Here is a 15,285-nt window from a genome sequence, read left to right on the forward strand (position 1 = left end):
ACATTCATATTTGTTAGACTTTCTTCAAATCTTCATCACGAGTCTGACTCGTTAAAGTACGGCACACATATGAAGGCAATACACTTGCATACACGATGTTATCGATCAATAATAGTTCTGTAATTGATTTCGAAGCGATACAGTCTGTTTTCACCGAGTTTCTTCAGCACGTTTTCATGAGAAGGAATTGTATCAGTATCAGCAGGTAAGTCGTAACGATCCCCACAATCTGTAAATAAAGGGTGTAAGAGGATCTTTTCTTGAACACAGGCTTGACGTAATTTACCTTTGTCAGGAGAGTCACGTCTAGCGCTAGCCCTTTTGCTGTGATCGCGCGATTTTGCTGAAGAACTTGCATGGAGAACTGCTCCAACTGTGTTTCCCAAAATAGAAAAACAAAATGGTATCGATTGTGTATCCCTATATTATTGAAACAACAATGAGACGAAAATGACTGTTCCCCTCCAAACTCCGTTTCATCTTACCTCTGTGGAAACTTGCTCGTCGAAACTGATAACAAGAATCCGATGGATATTGATGCCAATATTCTTCACCTGGTCCTTCACCTTCTGGCAGACCAGAGCCAACCCAATCAATGCCAGACAATCATAAGTGAGATACTCAATCTTGATCGACCACACATGCACAATCTTGCCATCAACAGTATTATGTATCAAATAAGAGTACAAATTAAAAGTGATATCCATGATAGAAAGCGCGATTATGACGATGATCTCCAAACCGAAAGTCTCATTCGATGCATCGATGATACTACTGAACTCTACGTGCTGTCTTCTAAGCGTCTTCAGTTCTGAGATCAACGCAGGATTATTCTGGGAATGATACACCCTTCTGAGTAGATGAGGTTCGTCGGTAGCTAGACTCGTCTTCAATTTCTCTAGAGACGTGTTGATCTTCCGAAAACACATGTTCAACACGTACAAACAATTTATAAACAGTGTAGTGATCACCATGGCCACGAAGAATATGTAAAAGCTTAGCATGTAGAGTACGATCGTCCATAAGCCACCCTTAAAGTCATAAATGTAACTAAGAAACAGGCAGACTTTCAGAATATCGATAGCATACATCCATTTAGCCGTGCGGCACAATTCTTCAGGTGATAACACTCGAGATGCAGTCGAAACCATTCGAAGTAGGTGCAGTTTCGATCGGGATGACACGAAGGTTGCCCAGAGACCGACGATACCAAAGATGTAGATACCAATCCAATGTAACGACGTGTTAGATTCGTCCCATGCCCATTTCGTAAATTTCGTATAAAGCATGAAGGGACATAGAAGCGTAATGTTTATCATCTTTATCACAGACCCAATGTAACTCATCTTGGCAAGCTTGTACGAAGACAGGTGGGTATCGTAGGGGAAGAATCCAAGAGCGGAGACGATGAAGGTGTATGGCCATATCAAAGTTACGAAGTTCGAGATGTATAGCGATTTTCGTATTTTGTAGTACGAAACCTTCAGATGTCTTCTTAGGGAGTCGAACATTTTTCTATTTGTACTTCGTGGTGTTGAAGCTCGTTTCAACGAGAGACTACCGGTTTCGATTTGCACCGTTTGCGACCATCGAACGTAGAAGACTAAGCACGCATTTCATATCGAAATTACCAAGACATACACTTTACTCTTTCGAACGAAGTCAGACTGATCTGTATGCGCTTGTCAATTAAGAAACACTTTGTATAATTTGATGGACACATCGCATATACAGCATCTTACGACATGGCAATTTTTCATAGTTGAGTTTCTCATTCATTTAAGAAGGAGTGTGGTAGCTCACAATCCTCCATCTCGAAAGTTTAAGGGAACATTAGTCTTCGTAGCGGTGACAACATTAATAATCCAAATGACTGCGTTCGAAAATAAAATTTTCATGGGGCAGTGAAAATTTAGATAGACAATTCCAAGAAAAACGTATTTTATTTTAAATCACACACAGACAGTATATTTGCATAGACGATGTTTATCGAACGCGTTTAGTGGGATGGAATGTCTCTAGTCCGCATAATATTGTAATTGATTTCGTTTGTTTTCACCAAGTTCCTTCAGCACGTTTTCATGAAAAGGAATTGTATCAGTATCAGCAGGTAAGTCGTGACGATCCCCACTACCTGTAAGTGAAGGGTGTAAGAGGATCTTTTCTTGAACACAGGCTTGACGTAATTTACCTTTGTAAGGAGAGTCACGTCTATCACTAGCCCTTTTGCTGTGATCGTGTGATTTTGCTGAAGAACTTGCATGGAGAATAGCTCCAACTACGTTTCGAAAAATAGAAACAAAAATGGTATCGATTACGTATCTGGAAAATGGCAGTTGCCCTCCAAACTCCGTTTCATCTTACCTCCGTGGAAATTTGTTCGTCGAAAGTGACAACCAGAATCCGATGAATATTCGAGCCAATATTTTTCACCTGTTCCTTCACCTTTTCGGAGACCATAGCCAGTGCAATCAATATCACACTAGTACTAACGACATACGAAATTTGAAGTGACCACAGATTCACGATCTTCCCGTCATCAGTATTTTGTGCCAAAAACAAGTATAGATTAGCAGTGATATCCATGATATTCAACGCGACGATAACGATGATTTCCAAACCGAAACATTCATTCATCGTGTCGATGATCCTACTGAACTCCAGGTGCTGCCTTCTAAGCATCTTCAGCTCTAAGAGCAATGTGGGATTCTTCTGAGAATGATACACTCTTCTGGGCAGATGTGGTTCTTCAGTGAGTAGGCTAGTCTTCAATTTCTCCAGAGACGTGTTAATTTTCCGAAAACACAGACTCAACACGTACAAACAATTCGTGAACAATGTAGTCACCGACATAATCACGATAAATATGTAGCAAGCTACTACAGAGGCTACGACCGTCCATAGATCATGTCCCAAGCCAAAAATGAAGATTGCACACAGGCAGACTTTCGCAATATCGGTAGCGTACATCGATTTAGCCGTGGTGCAGAATTCTTCAGGTGATAACACGCGAGATGCAGTCGAAACCATTCGAAGCAAATGCACTTTCGATCGGGATGAGGCGAAGATTGCCCAGAGACCGACGACGCCGAAGGTGTGGACGCAAACCATATATATCGTGTTATAATATTCTTCCCATGTCTTATCTATAAACTTCATGTTATAGATCATGAATGGACATAGCAGCGTAATGATCATCATCTTTATTACAGATCCGATTAACGTTGGCTTGACAAGCTTGTCAGTCGAGGACAGTTTGGTATCGTAGGGGAAATATCCGAGAGCGGACATGATGGACATGTATGGCTGTATCAGCGTTACGAAGTCCGAGATGTATAGCGATTTCCAGATTTTGTAGTACGATATCTTCAGCTGTCGTCTTAGCGAGTCGAACATTTTTGTATTTATCCTGCTGGGATAAACCTGCTCCGTTTGCGACTATCGAACGTCTAAGACTAAACGCGTATTTGATATTGAAGGTAGCTTGAAGAATAATATTGGTAATGTACAAGTCCGATTGATCTATATGCGCTTCACAATGGAGAAGCACTTTGTATAATTTGATGGACACATGGCATATCTGCAGTGGCCACGATATTATCTTAATTATGTACAGCGTCTTACAACATGCCATTTTTCATAGTTCAGTTGCTCATTTGTTTAGAAAGGAGTATAGTAGCTCCCAATCCTCCATCTCGAAAGTTTAAGGGAACATTAGTCCTCGTAGCGATGACAACATTAATAATTCTAATGAATGCGTTCAACAATCCCAAGAAAAATGTATTTTATATAAAACTAGCTGTGCCCGGTCACGCGTTGCTCTGGCTCAGTTTGGTTAAAGTGAAATGGTATCGTAAACTATTTAGTATAACATCACGTGTTGCTTTTACGTCCAACATATGGTGCTGTTTTTCAGAAAAAAGCATGTTTTTACCTGTCACAGGTGTGAATTCTCAGTTGATGCCGTCACAAACAGACAGACAGACGCGATGTTATTATATACCATTTTTACCATATTTCTGCTTCTAACTTCTAAAACTGTTGCACTCATTTTGTAAACTTTCGCACGCTAAGTAAGCCTGTTTGCCCAAAACTTATTTCCGACAAACGGTTCAAAAGTTACAGCCGAAAATACCTTAAAGCAAAACTAATAACATTTTCGAGTTTATATCGTTTTTTGCATGACCCCTTAGATTGCGTCAGAGAAAAAAGTGTCAAATATAAAAGTTGTAGAGAATTAAATCTCCAATAGCCAAGGTGGTCTCAGATTTTTCCTAAAACCTACCGTTGAAAAGCTACAGCTGTTTAAAAAGTCGGTAAACTAAAAAGTTTAAGAAAACGCACACTTTTTGTGTTATAACTCCTAAACTATGCAACCTACAGTATCGGATCAGTGGACATTTGAAAGATCTCGGCGAGCTCAACCCAATGAGTACCTCAAATTGAATATTGGTCTTACCAGTCAAAAGTTATAAGCAGAAACGTGACCAAAAGAGGGCGAAAAAGGCGTCTCTGGTCACTAATGACGTCACAACTTGTGAACAAACGGACTTTTTCGAATGCGGATTGTCCTAAAACCTTCCCGAAGAAACGCTGCGACTAATGGCTCAAACCCCAGCTTTCTACGTTCAGCCGTTTCGGAGATCTCAGATTATGAACAAACAAACATTTACATTTTTATTTATCTAGATTACACTGATGTTATCGAACTCTGTTAGTGAGATGAGATGTCTCTACTGCGTATAATTCTATAGTTTATATAGAGTTTCTTCAGCACGTTTTCATCAGAAGGAATTGTATCAGTACCAGCAGGTAAGTTGTGACAATCCCCACTACCTATAAATGAAGGGTGTAAAGTGTAGAAGATCCTTTCTTGAGCAAAAGCTTGATGAAATTTACCTTTGTCAGGAGAGTCACGTCTATAACTAGCCACTTTGCTGTGATCGTGTGAGGTTGCTGAATAACTTGCATGGAGAATAGCTCCAACTACGTTCCGAAAAATATAAAACAAAAATGGTGTATCTGAAATTGTGTATCTGAAAAATGGCTGCTTCATCTTACCTCCGTGGAAATTTGTTCGTCGTAAGTGACAATTAGAATCCGATGAATATTCGAGCCAATATTTTTCACCTGTTCCTTCACCTTTTCGGAGATCACAGTCGGTACAATCAATATCACACTAGTACTAACGACATACGTAATTTCAAGTGACCACAGATTTACGACCTTCCCATCATCAGTATTTTGTGACAAAAACATATATAGATTAGAAGTGATATCCATGACACACAACGTGACGATAATGATCATCTCCGAACCGAAAGATTCATTCATCGCGTCGATGATCCTACTGAATTCCACGTACTGCCTTCTAAGCATCTTCAGCTCTAAGAGCAACGTGGGATTCTTCTGCGAATGATACACTCTTCTGAGCAGATGTGGTTCTTCAGTGACTAGACTAGTCTTCAATTTCTCCAGAGACGTGTTAATTTTCCGAAGACACAGGCTCAACACGTACAAACAATTTGTGAACAGTGTAGTCACCGACATTATCACGGCGAATACATAGAGAGCTAGTACACAAGCCACGACCTGCCATAGTTCATCTCCCATGCCAAGAAAGGCTAATGTAAACATGCAGACTTCCGCAATATCGATAGCGTGCATCAGTTTAGCCGTGGTACAGAATTCTTCAGGTGATAACACGCGAGATGCAGTCGAAATCATTCTAAGAAGATGCATTTTCGATCGGGATGAGGCGAAGATTGTCCAGAGACAGACGAGGCCCAAGATATGGATGCTAACCATATGCATCGTGATATAAGATTCTTTCCATATCTTATCTGTAATCTTCATGTTACGGATCATGAAATAACACAGAAGCGTAATGATTATCATGGTTATTACAGATCTAATGAACTTCGTCTTGACAAGCTTAGTTGTAGACAGTTTGGTATCGTAGGGGAAGAATCCGAGAGCGGATATGACGGAGATGTATAGCTGTATCAGCGTTACGAAGTTCGAAACATAAAGAAACTTCCGGATTTTGTAGTACGAAACCTTCAGGTGTCTTCTTAGCGAATCGAACATTTCTTTTTGTTCTGCGTGGAGTGAAGCTCGTTTCAACGGGAGACTACAGGTTTCGATTTGCACCGTTTGCGACCATCGAACGTAGAAGACTAAACACGCATTTGATATTGAAGTTAGCTAAACATACACTTCACTTTTTTGAACGAAGTCCGATTGATCTGTATGCGATTGACAATGGAGAAACACTTTGTATAATTTGATCGACACATCGCATATCTATTATACGATGGCCATGATATACAGGGTGAGTCACCTAATGTTGTCACCTCAAATATCTTTGTCGTTCTTAAAGAAACGTCAATGTCTGAAGGACAAAGATGAATGGTAAAATGGGTCTCATACGATACCAAAAAAATTTTTGTTATTATGTAATTTTTTTAGAGATATGAAGGTCACCTTCGTTTTTTAAAATGGAATGTCCTATTTTTCATACCATAGATCGATAGAGTATAAAATTCTGAGTATAAAAGTGTTGACCTTCATATGTCCTAAACCTAATACTTAACGAGATATTATCTAAAGGAGAAAGAAAATTGTTTAAATAATATCTCGTTAACTATTGTATTTAGGACATATGAATGTCAATACATTTTTACTCAGAATTCGATAGTCTATCGATCTATGGTATAAAACATAGGACATTCCATTTAAAAAAATGAAGGTGACCTTTGTGTCTCTAAACAAAATTACATAATAACATAAATTTATTTGGTATCCTATAAGCCCCAATTTTACCATTCAACTTTGTCCTTCAGACATTTGACGTATCTTTAAAAACAGCAAAGATATTTGAGGTGACAACGTTAGGTGACTCACCCTGGGTATAGTTGAGTTACGAGAATATTAATCCACGTAGATATGATAACATTAATAATTCCAATGACTGCGTTCAAAAATGAAATTGTCATAGGGCAATGAAAATTTAGATAGACAATTCCAAGAAAAACGTATTTTATTTTAAATTGCACACAGACAGCATACTTGCATGGGCGATGTCATCAAACTCTGTGAGTGAGATCAGATGTCTCTAGTGCATATAATTCTGTGATTTATGTAGAGTTTGTTCAGCACGTTTTCATGAGAAGTAATTGTATCAGTATCAGCAGGTAAGTCGTAACGATCCCCACTACCTGTAAATGAAAGGTGTAGAGGATCCTTTCTTGAGCAAAAGCTTGATGAAATTTACCTTTGTCAGGAGAGTCACGTCTATCACTAGCCCCTTTGCTGTGATCGTACAAGATTGCTGAAGAACTTGCATGGAGAATAGCTCCAACTACGTTCCGAAAAATAGAAACAAAAATGGTATCGATTGTGTATCTGGAAAATGGCTGTTTCAACTTACCTCCGTGGAAATTGTTTCGTCAAAGGTAACAACTAGAATCCGATGAATATTGGTGCCAATATTTTTCACCTGGTCCCTCACCTTCTCGGAGACCACAGCCAGCTCAATCAATACCAGACTATTAAAAACGACATACGCGATTTTAAGCGACCACAGATTCACGATCTTGCCATCGTCAGTATTTTGTGCCAAAAACAAGTATAGATTAAAAGTGATATCCGTAACAGTCAATGCGACGATAACGATGATCTCCAAACCGAAAGTTTCATTAATCGCACCGATGATCCTGCTGAACTCCAGATGCTGCCTTCTAAGCATCTTCAGCTCTAAGAGCAACGTGGGATTCTTCTGGGAATGATAGACCCTTCTGAGCAGATGAGGTTCATCTGTGAGTAGACTATTCTTCAATTTCTCCAGTGACGTGTTAATTTTCCGAAAACACAGGCTCAACACGTACAAACTATTTGTGAACAGTGTAATCGACAACATAGCCACGACGAATATGTAGCCACCTACCAAAGTGACAACGAGCATCCATAGTTCATCTCCCACCTCAAAAATGCCTATTGTAAACATGACCAATTTCACGATGTTGATACAGAACATCCATTTAGCCGTGCTGCAAAATATTTCACGTGATATCATTCGGGAGGCAGTCGAAACCGTTCGAAGCAGATGCAGTTTCGATCGGGATGACACGAAGATTGCCCAGAGACTGACGACACCGAAAGTGTAGATACTAACGATATGTATCGTGAAATAAGATTCTTTCCATGTAAACTGCATCTTACTGATCATGAATGGCCATAGAAGCGTAATGTATATCATCTTTATTACTGATCCAATGAAACTCATCTTGGCTAGCTTAGTCGAAGACAGATTGGTTTCGTAGGGGAAGAATCCGAGAGCGGACATGAGGAAGATGCATGGCCGCATGAGCCTTACGAAGTCCGAGACATAAAGAAATTTCCGGATTCTGTGGTACATAGCCTTCAGGTTTCGTCTCGGTGAGCCCAACATTTTTAACATGAAATTGTTAGGTTTTCTTTTTCACTTTGCGGCGCAATTTTCGTACGCACCGTTTACGACCACTGGACATTTAAGACTGCGCAAGTACCTGACATTCAGAGTAGCAAGAAAATAATAATAATGATGTACAATCATTTTGCAACACCATTATACTTTGCCTTTATTACGAGTCTAATTGAGTTGTACGCGTCCAGCAATAGCGAAACACTTTGCATAATTTGATGGTTATTTCGCGTATCTGTAGTGGCGGCAACTTTATCTTAATTGTGTATAGCGTCTTTCGATACGACAATTTTTATTGTTCGCGTATCACTTCTTTATAAGCCTGCTTATGCTGTTTCATAACTGTTTCTTTTGATGGTTGTAATAACTGTCGTTGTAAATTTTATGTATTAATAATAAAACATGTGCAGATCATGTTGATGATTTTTTTTTTGTGATAAAATTATGTTCATTAGTGAAACAGATCTTCATCCTAATAACCGAGAAAATTCTAGACACGTGTATTTTATTTCGAATAAATGAGTAGAGATTTAAAAGTGTATAATCGCCATTATATTAGTGAATAATGAGCAGTCGTTATTAATAAATCCTTGTACCATTCAGTAGCTTCGCATTTTATTGCATGATTTGTTTAGTCTTACAAATAAAATGCCGACAATCTGGGTTACGATAATATTTGCTGTTTGCGAAAATTCTTGCGGGTTTGTATTAAAAATACGACTAAACTAAACTATCACTATTTTCTGTATCACGATAATTGCACGTTTGACGTCAGCCTGCGTCAAATGCAGCTTGTTTTATCAACTTCCTATTGCCTAGTGTTGTTACTACATAGATATTGAGTTTTTTCTTGGTGATATCATGCCTTATCATTTTTCATTTCCAGTAAATCGCGTATACCACGACGTAGCCATCAGTGACTCTAACAACGTAATAACATACTGCGTTTATAGGAAAACGATTCTTCATATCACAAATTGATTTACATCTTAAAAACTCATGTATGTAGTTAAGTGACAGACACGCAGTAAACTAAATAAACAAAAGTTGCTTCTGCTTTTAGCAAATTCGCAGATCGCCTGATTTTGAGGTAAGTGCGAAAGTCACGATAAACTTTTAACATTGTGATCAAAACTTTTTTAACAAAGTAATAATAATAAAAAGTAATTCTCTTCTCCATACTTTGCAAAAAGTTCTTGAATTTTTGCAGTCACTTACATGCTATCTTATGCTTAAGTTTTTATATCTCTACTAATAACCTTAATTTTGATATACACCCCTTCTATTTTATATTCTCAACAAAATACTTTATATAATTTGTTTGCAAAAAACCCTTTGACGACTTCCTGCACTCAACTGATGCAACAATTTATTAATGTTGCAGTGTCAGAAAGAAAAGGTTCATTATTTTTAAATAATCAAGGTTATAGTATGTCTCAGTTTTTCTTCGAGTAATTACTAATTACTAGACTGCGAATCTTGATGCAAAATAAAGAGTGTTTATATTGATTGCAAGACACAGGAGCGAAATAAAAATGTCTTTCTTCTTTTAATTATCTGATTAAGCCTAAACCAATACGCTGATGTATTTAAATCTTTTTAATATGTCCACTGCTTCAAATTGTGCTAACCTATTTTCGTCATAAATGCATAAAATCCGCAGTCTATTAATTACATTTTATCCAACTGCATCGGATGTATCCTAAAATGCATTCAAATGCAGAGACTCCCAATCATATTGGGCGGGATTCTCGCGCATGCGCGACAATTTGAGCATCAGTAAAGTAAAAAGTTTGATTAAAAGGAGATACATATCTTGGTCATTCCGCATAATCGTGCAAAATTTGTTATGATATGATTTTGAAAAATGAATGTATAGTACGTACATATATACCAATCAAATATTAACAATAACTTGCCAAAAATTCGTGGCATGCTTGTCTGGTCATATAATCCTGGATTCTTCCGGTGTTTTCCCGCCAATAATAGTGCTCCATTCTTTTCTCAAGAACATAGATACGTTACTGCCTCTGGACGCGCGTGCGTGAAACAATCGTACAATACATATACATATATCCATCACTGCACTGGAAATTCATCTGATTTGAGGGGAAATAGTCACCCTCTCTCTGCCAGTACAGAATTAGTCACGTGACATTGTAACACGTACACGACAAAGACAAACTGCGACACGTGACCGTGTCTTGGCGGAAACGTGGAGAAATAGCATCATAGAAGGAGAAAGGAGAGTGGGGAGACAAATCTTCAACTGTCTTCAACTGGCGACTCTTTGTACGTATATACACGTTGTGTTTCTGTAGGTTATGTTCATGTGCTGCTGCCAAACTCTGGTGCAATCTAGAAATAACAAATGACTAAATATTTAGAGGTAGTACCGGATGAACTTCGTATAGTTCGAAAGTGTATCTTTACACAAAGTGCATTTAAAATGTCTTGCGATGATTACTTATTCTCCATCATGAACTAAAACTTCACGGCATTCAAAAGTAACGTACACAAAACAAAACAACATGAGCAATAGTCACATCGATAAAGGAATCATCACTTATATTTATTTGGAAAACTTTGTGTAAGTACAGTACTTAAATACTTGTATTCATTTTTATGGCAATACATAATTATAATTATGAAATATGATAAATTTCGTTAGTTCGAGGATTGGTTTATAAAAACTGCGATAAAGGAGACAAGTTTTTCCTTTCTTAAAGACTTTATTAAATTATAACACGAATAAAAAGCTAATTCATCTTTGTTCAATTTTATTCTACGGTTTAATAATGAATATTTATTTTGCAGGACTTATTATAAAGTTGCTGTAAAACCTGGCAGGTACTTGAATGTAATTATTGGTCCTAATGGCACCGGGAAGTCAACAATTGTTTGTGCCATTGTTCTTGGCTTGGGAGGTAAGCCAAGTACAATTGGCCGTGCTGTTCATGTTTCGGATTACGTGAAAGCTGGCTGTGAACAAGCGAAAATAGAACTTCATCTCAAAAGTGAGAGGAACAAAGATATTATTATTACCAGAATATTTAATATACAAGGAAAGTCTTCCTGGTTTCTCAATGAAAGGCCATCGAACATAAAGGAAATACAAGACTTAACGAAAAGCTTTGATATCCAGGTATTATTCTAGATTTAACTATAATTTATCCAACTAAAAGCTCTATGTGCCTTATTTTATTTTCCAGATAGATAATCTTTGCCAATTTCTTCCTCAAGACAAAGTACAAGACTTCTCAAAAATGAATGCACAAGAGCTGTTACAGAATACGGAGAGATCGGTCGGTGATCCTATAATTCTAGAACGTCACAAAAAATTGATCGAATATAGAGCAGATCATAAAAATTTTGAATCGGAAATGGCAAGCAAAAAAAAGTTACTAGAAGCAAAGACTCAGATACACGATGGCTTGAAGGAAGCGGTTAGTGGTATTAAAGAAAGGAAAATGATAAAGAAAAAGATTGTGTCTCTAAAACAAAAAAAAGCATGGTTATTATACGATCAAAAACGAAGAGAACTGCTTAAGGTAAAAATAGTTGGAACTAATGTTGGCCACAAGATAAATAATATTAAATATCATACAATTTTAATTACTTTATAATATTTAATACTAAATGTACTTTGCAGTTGAAAAAGAAAAAGGAGACTGCAGCGGAACAAGTGACTAATTTAGAGGCTGAAATGAAACCAATGAACGAACTAATAGAAAAGTTGAAATCGGAAATTAAAATACTTCAGAATTCCATAACAACTCATGTGGGTTTTTAAAAATATTCATTTCGAGAATTTTAAGAACTATCTGAAATATAATTTAATTGCAGAACAATACAGTCAGTACTAAAAACGCCAAGCTTAAACAAATGATGAATGTTATTATGGAACATGAAAATAAAGTGAAGGAATGCGAAATTACTTGCCGGCAGAGAATTCAGACTGAGGAAGCTCGTGATGCCGACATTGAGGTTGAACAACAACAGAAAACTAAATTGGATAGTGATTTGACTCTGATACTGAATGATATTGGATCTGGTTAATATTTTTTTGATAATATTTCATATCACGAAAGATAAAAGCGATGTTTGAAATGCTTAAGTTAGAAAGGGATGCCTTGTACAATTTTACACTTTTCAGAGGAAACTGTAAAAAGACAACGAGAGGAAACCTTGAAAAAGATAGAAACACAAAGGAGCAAAATTAGTATTCTAACAAATCAAGTTTCGGAACTGAAGAGGGAAGAAGAGAGGATGAACCTTGGAATCAGAGGTATATTGTTTATGTCTGTAACAATTATATTTTACTATAAACTATATTTAATTATAACTCTGCAGCTCAAGAGACAGAACTGCAACTCCTTAATATTGAAGCCAAGCGACTACAGCTTTTAAGGGAAAGAAGTATTGATACATACACAGCGGTACAATGGTTGAGACAAAATAGTGATAAATTCTCTGGAATGGTACACGAACCGATATTGCTCAATTTAAACGTGAAAGACGCAGTTTATGCGAAATATTTAGAATGTATTATACCATTCCGTGATCTGATTGCATTTGTTTGTGAGAATAAACGGGATATGAATTTGTTGTTGCATTATCTACGAGATGAGCAGAAAATGCAGGTGAATGCTGCACATTCTGACCCTAATAGACACGTTTCGATGGAACCATCTGTACCTTTAGCGAATATTACACAATATGGTTTTACTCATTACCTGGTATCGCTGATTGAAGCTCCGAGCACGATCATGAAATATTTAGTAAATATGTACAATTTAAACAACATCCCAGTAGGAACTAACGCTGTTGAGGACAGTATTGAGCATATACCTCATAACATTCGTCGCTATTTTAGTCGTAAGTTGAAAATATGTTTTCATTGCTTTGGACGAAAGTTAAACATTTCTGGTTTACTATAATTTTTATTCTCTAGGTTCGAATATATATTCAGTAAGCAAGTCCAAATACACAGGGCAAAAATCTATTGGAATGCAACCAGTGCATAGTACGGGAATGTTATCTTTTGTGTTAGAGAAGTCAAAATTATTAAAGATCGAAGAAAAGTTGGTGTTACACTGCAATAGATCGATTAAAGTGTAATTGTGCCCATTCACATCTTATGAATAATTGTTTTCAGATTGAAAATGATGAAAGAAAACAAAAACACAATTTGCAACCAAATAAGGGAAATTGAAGAAAAGATTTGCGAACATAATAAGGAACTAGATAAGCACAGAGCCAGTAGAAACAAACACCAGCAAGATCTTCAACAAATACTAGCTATAAAATCTCGAATATCTATGGTGGAAAAGAAGATCAGGGATTTGCAAGATGAACGGACCAGCATTGACAAAATTAAGGAATATACTATGAAAGAAATAAAGGTTTTATCTTCGTCCCAATAATTTGAAATAAACTTGTTCATGTCATAGTACTTATCCTCATCATAAATTTCTCAGGTGATCTTAAATAAACAATTACAATTTTATAAAATATATAATAATGAACTGGAGGAATGCTGTAAATCCATTATAACGAGCGAAGAAGTCGAATTGGCATTAAAGCTACAAAACCGTACCTTAAATTCGAAAATGAACGAGTCTCAGGATCAGAGGGACAATCTGAAAGTAGCAGTGGAAAATGTGAGGCAACTCAGTATAGAAATGCAACCCATGAAGAACGAAGTGCAGAAAATGTATAATGACGCATTACAAACCACTAATGGCCTTAGCCCATCCGATGCGGCGTTTGCACCGATAAACAAAATTTTTAGCAAATTGCCACCAACTATGGAGGAGATCAACAATGAGCTGAACGTAGCACAAGCGAAAGTCTTTTGTATGACAAATAATATGGATGGAGAATCTGTGAGTATCATGATTCCTATCCTTCTCGCACGCGCAGCCACAGTTTTCAAAGATTTTTCTTAAATCTTAAAATTATAATTCAAAAATATTGTTATAAGTGCTTGAATTTAATCTGTGTTAGGTGTTACGCAACTACGACGCTGTGGAAAAGGAAATTAACTACTTAAAAGAGTTCATTCAGACGAAGACACGCGAGATGGAAATAAAATCGAGACAAATAGACCAGTTACGAGAGGAATGGCTGACTCCTTTGTCGAAAATCGTAGATAAAATAAATGCGAACTTCAGCTCATACTTCTCAGAGATGGGTTGCGCCGGTGAAGTCCTACTAGCAGCAGCTGAAAACGCTGTAAGTCATCGCGGAACGGAACCAGGTCACGCACTTATTAATAAAGAACTTGTAAGGAGACTAATGTTTCGCTTGTAGATGGACTTCGATCAATATGGCCTGAAAATCCTAGTGAAATTCAGAGACACCGACCAGTTGCAAGAATTGACGAGACACCACCAAAGTGGGGGTGAAAGAGCTGTGACCACTGCCATTTACATGATTTCACTTCAGGAACTTTCGAGAGTACCTTTCCGATGTGTCGACGAAATTAATCAGGGTATGGATGCACTGAACGAGCGACGAGTATTTAACTTACTTGTGAAGATGACTGGGAAACCAAACAGCTCTCAGTATTTCTTGCTCACGCCAAAAGTTAGTATAAATTAATTATTGAACCTTTTTTCATAAGGGAATACAAACGAAAAATATTCATTCATGTTTCATTTTATTCAGCTGCTACCTGATCTACAGTATTCAGAGACTGTGACAGTGCACTGTGTGTTCAATGGACCATACATGATCAGTCACACAGATTTTGATACGAAGGAGTACTGTGAACATGTTGTTAGAACAATGGAAAAAGAAGATGATTAGCCGTTGTT

General features: G+C 37.3%; 5 protein-coding genes across 6 annotated transcripts; 1 reads left to right on the forward strand and 4 right to left on the reverse strand.

Annotated features, from left to right (window-relative positions):
- Nucleotides 1-88: 88 nt before the first annotated feature.
- Nucleotides 89-1,511, reverse strand: LOC143211466 (uncharacterized). 2 transcript variants are annotated; one of them, XM_076429193.1, is made up of 3 exons: nt 486-1,511; nt 287-373; nt 89-229 (listed from the first exon to the last, which is right to left on the reverse strand). In XM_076429193.1, exons 1-3 carry the CDS (start codon nt 1,509-1,511, stop codon nt 164-166), a joined length of 1,179 nt encoding a protein of 392 aa, XP_076285308.1. In that variant the 3' UTR covers nt 89-163. The 2 variants fall into 2 exon arrangements, with proteins under 2 accessions (XP_076285308.1, XP_076285307.1); XM_076429192.1 differs by having other exon boundaries at nt 148-373.
- A 547-nt stretch (nt 1,512-2,058) lies between these two features.
- Nucleotides 2,059-4,512, reverse strand: LOC143211139 (uncharacterized). The gene is made up of 2 exons (XM_076428600.1): nt 2,365-4,512; nt 2,059-2,278 (listed from the first exon to the last, which is right to left on the reverse strand). Exons 1-2 carry the CDS (start codon nt 3,394-3,396, stop codon nt 2,069-2,071), a joined length of 1,242 nt encoding a protein of 413 aa, XP_076284715.1. The 5' UTR covers nt 3,397-4,512; the 3' UTR covers nt 2,059-2,068.
- A 139-nt stretch (nt 4,513-4,651) lies between these two features.
- On the reverse strand, nt 4,652-6,590 carry LOC143211470 (uncharacterized). Its single transcript, XM_076429198.1, has 3 exons — nt 5,062-6,590; nt 4,900-4,986; nt 4,652-4,836 (listed from the first exon to the last, which is right to left on the reverse strand). The coding sequence occupies exons 1-3, from the start codon at nt 6,088-6,090 to the stop codon at nt 4,771-4,773; spliced, it is 1,182 nt and encodes a 393-aa protein (XP_076285313.1). The 5' UTR covers nt 6,091-6,590; the 3' UTR covers nt 4,652-4,770.
- Nucleotides 6,591-6,804: 214 nt separating this feature from the next.
- LOC143211469 (uncharacterized) lies at nt 6,805-10,509 on the reverse strand. Its single transcript, XM_076429197.1, has 3 exons — nt 7,433-10,509; nt 7,277-7,363; nt 6,805-7,220 (listed from the first exon to the last, which is right to left on the reverse strand). Exons 1-3 carry the CDS (start codon nt 8,459-8,461, stop codon nt 7,155-7,157), a joined length of 1,182 nt encoding a protein of 393 aa, XP_076285312.1. The 5' UTR covers nt 8,462-10,509; the 3' UTR covers nt 6,805-7,154.
- Nucleotides 10,510-10,914: 405 nt separating this feature from the next.
- On the forward strand, nt 10,915-15,277 carry Smc5 (structural maintenance of chromosomes 5). Its single transcript, XM_076429176.1, has 13 exons — nt 10,915-11,054; nt 11,282-11,609; nt 11,677-12,015; nt 12,117-12,245; nt 12,311-12,518; nt 12,621-12,752; nt 12,818-13,342; nt 13,419-13,548; nt 13,623-13,869; nt 13,945-14,352; nt 14,474-14,701; nt 14,780-15,055; nt 15,137-15,277. The coding sequence occupies exons 1-13, from the start codon at nt 10,996-10,998 to the stop codon at nt 15,275-15,277; spliced, it is 3,150 nt and encodes a 1,049-aa protein (XP_076285291.1). The 5' UTR covers nt 10,915-10,995.
- Nucleotides 15,278-15,285: the final 8 nt, after the last annotated feature.

This window comes from Lasioglossum baleicum, chromosome 8 (genome assembly GCF_051020765.1).
Source record: "Lasioglossum baleicum chromosome 8, iyLasBale1, whole genome shotgun sequence".
NCBI lineage: Eukaryota > Metazoa > Arthropoda > Insecta > Hymenoptera > Halictidae > Lasioglossum > Lasioglossum baleicum.

Excerpts from the sequence above, each read along its gene's own strand:
- LOC143211466 (XM_076429192.1), bottom strand. The coding sequence starts at position 1,511 with ATGTTCGACTCCCTAAGAAGACATCTGAAGGTTTCGTACTACAAAATA. Across the intron at positions 374-485 it reads ACGAGCAAGTTTCCACAGAG|TTGGAGCAGTTCTCCATGCA; the intron begins GTAAGATGAAAC and ends TGGGAAACACAG.
- LOC143211139 (XM_076428600.1), bottom strand. The coding sequence starts at position 3,396 with ATGTTCGACTCGCTAAGACGACAGCTGAAGATATCGTACTACAAAATC. Across the intron at positions 2,279-2,364 it reads ACGAACAAATTTCCACGGAG|TTGGAGCTATTCTCCATGCA; the intron begins GTAAGATGAAAC and ends TTCGAAACGTAG.
- LOC143211470 (XM_076429198.1), bottom strand. The coding sequence starts at position 6,090 with ATGTTCGATTCGCTAAGAAGACACCTGAAGGTTTCGTACTACAAAATC. Across the intron at positions 4,987-5,061 it reads ACGAACAAATTTCCACGGAG|TTGGAGCTATTCTCCATGCA; the intron begins GTAAGATGAAGC and ends TTCGGAACGTAG. Across the intron at positions 4,837-4,899 it reads ACGTGACTCTCCTGACAAAG|GTAGTGGGGATTGTCACAAC; the intron begins GTAAATTTCATC and ends CTTCATTTATAG.
- LOC143211469 (XM_076429197.1), bottom strand. The coding sequence starts at position 8,461 with ATGTTAAAAATGTTGGGCTCACCGAGACGAAACCTGAAGGCTATGTAC. Across the intron at positions 7,364-7,432 it reads ACGAAACAATTTCCACGGAG|TTGGAGCTATTCTCCATGCA; the intron begins GTAAGTTGAAAC and ends TTCGGAACGTAG. Across the intron at positions 7,221-7,276 it reads ACGTGACTCTCCTGACAAAG|GTAGTGGGGATCGTTACGAC; the intron begins GTAAATTTCATC and ends TTTCATTTACAG.
- Smc5 (XM_076429176.1), top strand. The coding sequence starts at position 10,996 with ATGAGCAATAGTCACATCGATAAAGGAATCATCACTTATATTTATTTG. Across the intron at positions 12,246-12,310 it reads AGAATTCCATAACAACTCAT|AACAATACAGTCAGTACTAA; the intron begins GTGGGTTTTTAA and ends ATTTAATTGCAG. Across the intron at positions 13,343-13,418 it reads CATTCGTCGCTATTTTAGTC|GTTCGAATATATATTCAGTA; the intron begins GTAAGTTGAAAA and ends TTTATTCTCTAG.